At 58.3% G+C, this 7,095-nt stretch overlaps 1 protein-coding gene across 2 annotated transcripts in view; it reads right to left on the bottom strand.

The window, feature by feature from the left end:
• Window positions 1-7,095, bottom strand: part of PARVB (parvin beta) — an 85,351-nt gene that overhangs the window by 33,165 nt on the left and 45,091 nt on the right. For both annotated transcript variants that reach the window (XM_006150663.3, XM_014588672.1), the window contains one exon: window positions 2,589-2,691. In XM_006150663.3, the coding sequence (XP_006150725.2) occupies window positions 2,589-2,691 (103 nt within the window). The remainder of the gene's footprint in view (window positions 1-2,588; window positions 2,692-7,095) is intronic.

Here is a 7,095-nt window from a genome sequence, read left to right on the forward strand (position 1 = left end):
AAAGAGGGTCGTGGCAGGCCCACGTCTGTTCAGGGTGTCCTCTCTCTCTCTCTCCGTTGTTCTCACTCTCTCCGATCACACACACACACCTTCTGGCAATGCTAGATACATATCTATAGATACAGATATCGGTATATCTATTTCCTAGTCGAATCCACAAGTGCCCAGATTCTGTGATCTAAATAGCATTTCCCTCCTGAGCAAACTGAACCGCAGGGTTGGGAGGCAGCGGGCTGACTGAAGCTTCGGGTCCCCAGGTGGGTCTGAGAGCAGGCTGGGCGTGTGCAGTGCCCAAGAGGCTGACGAGCCGGGGCTGGAGGAAGGGAGACCGTGGCGTGCGAGACGCTGTCAAGGGGCCTCTTCCTCTCTCTCAAGCTCACGCGAGCTCTCTCTTAATTACAGAAGAAAATGCCAACCCACCAATTGGGAGGCAGGGCAAGCAGAGTGGAATCACCATGGTGCAGCTGCAGGTCACAGCCGCGCAGGGGCCACCAACAGACCCACGTCAGGGCAAAGGGTCGCGAGCGAGCAGGACACCGTCCCGGCCCCACAGTCTCGTCCTCTAGAGATAACTTACTCATTAAAAGGAAATCAAAGTGCCTATGGAACAAAGAGCTCAGCTGACCACCCTTAGCCACGTGAGCAGGGCTTCGGTGTCACCACAAAGGGGTCGGGGAGAGTCCCCTAGCCGTGACGCACCACGGAGGACATGCCAGCTCTGAAACATTCTCACCAGAAAGGTCCGACCTGAGCTTCATGAGGAAGCAGCCGATGGATCCACACGGCAGGGCAGCCAACAGGCTAAGAGGCCTGGACCCGTCAAAAATGTCACAGAAACAGTAAAGCTAGGACCGGTGGGTGGTGACTAAGGCAGCTGGACGTCACATGGCCGACTGTGCTGCAGTTCAAGTCTTGGACGTGGCGGCTAAAAGGACATGCCAAGAACACGCCAGGCACATGTGCATGTGTGCCCGAAATCCCAAAAGGAGGGAGAAAACAGAGAAGATTGCAGTGCGACGGCCCCGGGGCACATTCTCACTTTTTCTCCCTCCCTGTCTCTCCAGCAGGCGTGCATGACGCCTGGCATTTTTTTCTTTTTTAAATAGAAAGATAAAACAAAAGAAGTGGGTGGGTTTATTTTCGATAAAAAAACATTTCAGAGAACAAAGCAGGGCAGCGCTGTGGCACGCCTGTTAGGTGCAGACGCCAGGGCCCACGTGGCCAGCTGCGGTTCGAGTCCTGGCCCTCAAGGCTGGAGGAACCTAGTGGCCCCGAGTCCGATGGGCTCCCGAAGGGATGGAGGAATGGGGGAAAGGACTGTGGTGTGACCGTGCCCATGAGGGGTGCTTCTTCCCTCTTTCTTTCTTGGGCAAGTGCACGTGCCCTCTGGTAATTAAAAAATAATTTTGAAAAAAAGATTAAAAAAAAAAAAAAAGACAAATGTTTTTGGGTCCTGGATCAAAATGCACTAGGACATCTGATGTTCGGCCTACCCTCGAGGCTGCTGTGAAAACCAGGTGTGAGAATCAGGGGGCGAGTCTGACCCAAAGCCTGTCCCCAGTGGGGCTCAGCACACAGGAGGGGAGGCGCCCCCTGCAGGGCTCGGGAGCTCCTGCCCCGGGGTCAGACTGCCCACCGCTATGACTGGGAGGCCTGGGCTGCCACGTCCTCCTCGCAGGGATGTCAGGTGCGGGGTGTGTGGGTGACGACAGTGCTGCCTCCTAGGGCCACATGACAATCAGACACAACAGGCCACGTGGAGCATTTCGGGGGCTCCAGGCGTGCAGAGGGCCCAGGACAGCCAGCGGTCGCTGAGTCAAACCCTCTGCATTCCTAGTCCCAGATTCCCTCTCCCCTCTGCCGACCTGGCGGCCTGCACTCGGCCTGCTGTGAAGACTGGCCCTCATTCCTCGCAGGGCTCCCATCCCCGGTCAGGCTGGGGACCCGTCTCAGGGCCTGTGTGCCCTTGCGGCCTCTCTCATGACTGAACTCGACAGTGACTGCAACTCTTCGGTGTGTCCACCTTCTCAGGAAAGTTCTGTGACCGCGGGACAGTGTCCGCCTCTCAGGTCACCATATCCCTCGCACCCAGCCCTCGGACTCATTGCCCGCATGATGAAGGGTAGCCAGTGCACCTGCCCGTCCGTCTATCCATCCATCAGTCTCGGGATGCTCACTGGAGCCTCAGCCGACAAAGGCGGGCACTAAAACCCGGGTTTACACCATGTGCAGCCGCTCACAAAGTATCTGCCGGGGACCCGCTCCCCTCCACCACCCCGATGCCAAGTTGCAGGCACTCACGGTTGACCAGAGGCGAGGCCGGCTGGGAGAGCAGACCCAGAGGGCGTGGGTACCCCACAGGACAGACGCCCTGCGCAGTTCTGGAAGCTGGCATGGTCCACGGCAGCCCCACCTTGGCACTCTGTGGAACATCCACCAGGGAGGCCTGGGAGGACAGGTGGCCCTGAAGCCACAGCCCAGGGCCTGGGGACCCAGCTGGGAGGTGTGGTCTGTGGCTTTCCTTCTACTCCCAGGGCCGCCCAGGGCCCTCTGCCAGGGATGGGGTGGGGAGAGACCACGGGACTCACCCAGGAGCTTCTGCAGCACCTGGCCGTCGTACAGGTCCTCCTCCAGCTGCTTCACGATGATCCTGTCCTTCACCAGCACGTCGTTGACCCAGTCCAGGAGAGCCTGTGGGGGGTGGGGCGTTACGGCCTCATCCGCCAGCAGCACACAGACGGTGAGACCCGGCGGCACGGGGACAGAAAGATGCCAACACCGTGAGGGCCACTGGGCATGGCCCGGCTCCCTGGGGAAGGTGAGCTCCTTTCAGTCGGGCGGGACAGGGCGGCGGGCGGTGGGGTGGTCCCCCCTGCTCAGGCTTCCCACCTGCCTGGCCTGCCAGGCCCTGCCAGGGAATCCCCAAGGGAACCCTGGGCCAGGTGGTCATGGTGGGCCTGAGCCTCTTCCCAGATGGGAATAAGGGGAGACGTTCCCAGTAAAAGGAAATTTTACCAGCGCAGCTTGGTACAGGGGAGCAGAGGGGCCACATGAACATGTGTTGAGAACACTGCCCCCCATAGTCCGAGACAGTAAAGGGTCCCACCCTCTCCACCCCGAAGATCTGCACCCGACACCGAGCCTCAGGCCGCAGCATGGCTGTGGCTGATACCGGGAACTCTTCTCTGCAGCATTCAGTAACAGGCTGATGGAGAGAGAATTCACACCCACAACTCGTCCCCTAGAAGTGTGCTCTCTGGTAGGTTTTCGTATATTCACAGAACCGGGCAACCCTCACCCTGTCAAATCTAGAATATTCTTCCCCACTCCAAAAGAAGCCCCTGCCCTGAGCAGACCCCCTTCTCCCCGCTGCAGCACTTCACCCCATCTGTCCTCCACCCTGGGGGCTTCCTTTTCTGGACATTGCACGGAATGGAACTGGATGTGTGGCCGTGCGCACTGGCTCCCTCAGTGCACGCCCGTGACCTCCATGGCAGCGCACGCCAGCACCCGCTCCTATCTGGGGGAAGATGTTCCCTGGGGGGCGTTGGCCAGTACGTGGACACACTGGGGCTCCGAGGGGTGCTGCCGAGAGCATCCACGCTCCCGTGTCCCTGCATCTCCACCCTCGCGTTTGTTCAGTAGATTTTTACCCCAGGTCATGTGCACTCACCTGAGGGACAGAGAGAGCGAGAGAAAGAGGGAAAGTGAGAACGCACCCCCAGGGGGGACAGCCACGCCCCAGCCCCTCCTCCTCCGTTCTCCTCTTGGGATTGTGGGCACGCACACACATGTGCCTGGCATGTTTTTTAAGCCGCAGAGTCCAGGACTTGAACCGTGAAGCCCATCATGTGGGTTCAGCTGCCTTAACCACCATGCCACCAGCTGGCTCGGCCTCCCTCGTAAGCCTTTTCCTAACACATTTTTCATTTGCTTTGCTGGGTGATATACTTTAGAAAAAGATGCCTCCCACTGTGGAAGTATCTATGGAAAGGCAGGATTCCGCTGAGCAGAATGCCAGTTGGCGGGTCCTGCGTAGGGCAGTCGGCTCACGAGATAAAGCAGACGCCGGGCCGGGTATGAGCAGTGGCACCCAGCCCACGGCTTTCCCAGGCGAGCAGAACTATTGTAATGAAACGACCCGGCGGGTCTCAGTAACACCCTGGAAACGGCAGTGGGTGGCCCTCTCAGTGGGTGGAGGGCACAAGTGCGGAATTGTCCCTTGACCGTCTCCGACGCAATTCCAGGCTGGAAAACCGGCCACGGAAACTGCTGTGACGTTCTCCGTCCCCACGACTCAGAGACAGTAAGCGGGACCCCAGATCCCAGGAGGAACAGTAAAAAGAAGGTAAAGGAAGATGTGGGGGAAGAAAGAGGCGTGCGGCCCTGCGGGCTACCGTCCGCCGAGACAGAGCCGGCCACCACGTCCCAGCCTTCCTGGTCTCCCGAGAATCTGGGTGGCGCGGGGAGAGGGCACTGGCCCAGGAGTATTCTTCTCTACCCTCCGCCGCCACGGACCACCTGCTTGCCAGCTTTCTGCCCTCCCCCCTAACTCCCGGGCCACCTCCTCTGGGGACTCCTCTGTGACACCTTCCTGAACCCTCACTCTGGACAACACCTCTCCTCGCTCTCTCTTCTCTTTCAAGGCCTGCTCAAGCCCTGCCCCAGCATGCACGGCCGTCCTAGCCCAACCTCTAAATGTCTGCCCCACCTCTGCAAAGCCCGTCCAGGCAGGTGGGCATGCACCTGTCACTGGCCTGTGCCCCCACAGCTGCTCCTCAATGACACAGAACTCCCATCCGCCAGCCTCAGAAGCCTGGACTTCGGGAACCAGCAGTTAGCGAAATGGCTATGTCGCTGAACTCCCACGTAGTCGACCGCGGTTCGTGTCCCGGACCCGGTGGCTTAAAACTCACGCCAGGCACGTGTGCATGCGTGCCCAAGATCCCGAGAGGAGAATGGAGGAGAAGGGATTGCGGCGTGACCATACCCCCTGGGGGGTGATTTCTCTCTTTCTGTCTCTATGTCTCTCTGTCTGTCTGGTGAGCACAAGCGCCCTACAGTGAAAATCTCTCCAAAAAAAAAAAAGAAAGAAAGAAAGAAAGAAAGAAAAGGAGCCTGGGCCTCCCGCCCGCCCCTCTGTCCACTCCTCCCATCGTCCTCTTATTCAAAGCACCGTCTCGCCCCGGACCGTAGCCCTGCCTGGGTACACCACCTCCTGCCGGCGTTCTTCAACTGTGCCAAGCTCCTCTCTGCCTCAGGGCCGTGGCACTTGCCATTCTCTTCACCACAAAGACACCCTCCCGGCCGTCCGCCTAAACAGCTCTCCTCATCTTTTAATTTGTTAGGGAGAAATAGAGAAAGAAAGCTTCCCCACGGAGCATGGTCATGGCACAACCCCTTCTCTTCCATGTCCCCCTCCTTTGGGGATCGCAGGCCCACACACACATGTGCCCAGCATGTTTTTCAAGCAGCCATGTCTGGGACTCGAACCGCAGAGTCGGCCGTGTGGGCTCCATCTCCCTTAACCACCATGCCACCAGCTAACTCATCCCCCTCATCCTTTGTCTCAGCATCTGTACCAGGCCCTGGCCGGCCCCAGTCTACCCCCCATCATGGCTCTCACCACACCAGAGCCTCCTCTCTAATCCTGTCCACATTTACGACGAGACACGTCCTTGTAATGTCCTTCACTACTGGGCTTGAGACTGAGAGGCAGGAACCACGGGCCCCTGTCTGAGGCTCGGTCCCAGCACTGCCGGGCACTGTGGCTCTGTTACTAGGTACCGAACTCATTTATCGAGCACCGACCGTGTGCGAGATCTAGGGACAAACAAGGCAGACGAGGCCTGGCCCAGGGCCCTGCATCCCAAGCAGGCACCGAAAGGCAAAGGACGCGCACACGCTGAGGTGGCGAGCGCTGTCAGGAAGGGGAATGAGGCCGGGTGCCGCGGAGACGCCTGACCGGCACACCTCAGCCGTGACCAAGGTCCGCACCAACAGGTGGACCTGGTGGACGTGCCCCCACGTGGTGAGGGCAGGACTCTACCTATGCCATCAGCCCCCGCCCAACAACCCAACAAATCAGGAGCAAGACCGGGACGAGCCCCAGCAGCCAGCCTGCCCACAAAATCCCTGGGCGCACAGCACCCCTCCAGACCGCCAGGGCCAGCGAGGACCAGGGAAGTCTGAGGCCTGTGGCATTCCAGAACAGAGAACGAACCTTCGGGAGTGACTAAGGACTTCTGGGTGAGGGGTGGAACTTAGCTAATGTAATGTATCAATAGGGACCAGCGGGCGGTGTGGTAGTGAAGGCGCTGGACTCCAGCCTGGCCAACCACGGTTTGAGTCCAGGACTAGGTGGCTTGGAATTCACACCTGCATGCCCAAAATTCCAAGAGGAGAAGGGAGGGGACAGGACTGCAGCATGGCCATCCCCTATGGGGGGGGGGCGGTAATTTCTCATTTTCCCTCTCATTGTCTGTCCCGAAGAGTGTACTGTGCCCTATGGCAAAAACCTAAAAACGAAAACGAAACCAGTACGAATATTGGTTCATTAATTGTCACAAACGTATTAGGCTGACGCGAGGTGTTTAATAGGATGAACTGGGTGCTGGGCATAAGAGAGCACTCTGTACTAGCTTCCCAATTTTTCTGTAAATCAAAACCTTCACAAATATAAACCCCAGGGGCACAGTGGTTAAAGGAGCTGGACCCCACATGGCAGACCCCAATTCAAATCCCAGCCCCAGTGGCTTGAGAAATGCACCGGGCCTACGTGCATGCATGCCCCAAATCCTGACAGGATAGAGAAACACAGACAGACACGGCTGGTCATGCCCCATGGGGGGTTCCCCCTCATCTCTGGCAAGCACACATGCCCGTTGGCAGTTAATTAACTAAATTCTTTAAAAGAGACTTGAGTGTGCAGGTTCAAACTCTCGCTGTCTCTTGCCATGCAATGCCTCCTACCATGTGAGGGTGCGGCACGCAGGCCCTGGCCAGACGTGGTCCCTCAGTCTCGGGCTTCCCAGCCTGCAGAACTGGGAGCCAAACAAATGTCGCTTCTTTACGAAGTGTAGTCTATGTGTTCTG

This window comes from Tupaia chinensis, unplaced genomic scaffold (assembly GCF_000334495.1).
Source record: "Tupaia chinensis unplaced genomic scaffold, TupChi_1.0 Scaffold000294_1, whole genome shotgun sequence".
Classification (NCBI taxonomy): Eukaryota; Metazoa; Chordata; class Mammalia; order Scandentia; family Tupaiidae; genus Tupaia; species Tupaia belangeri.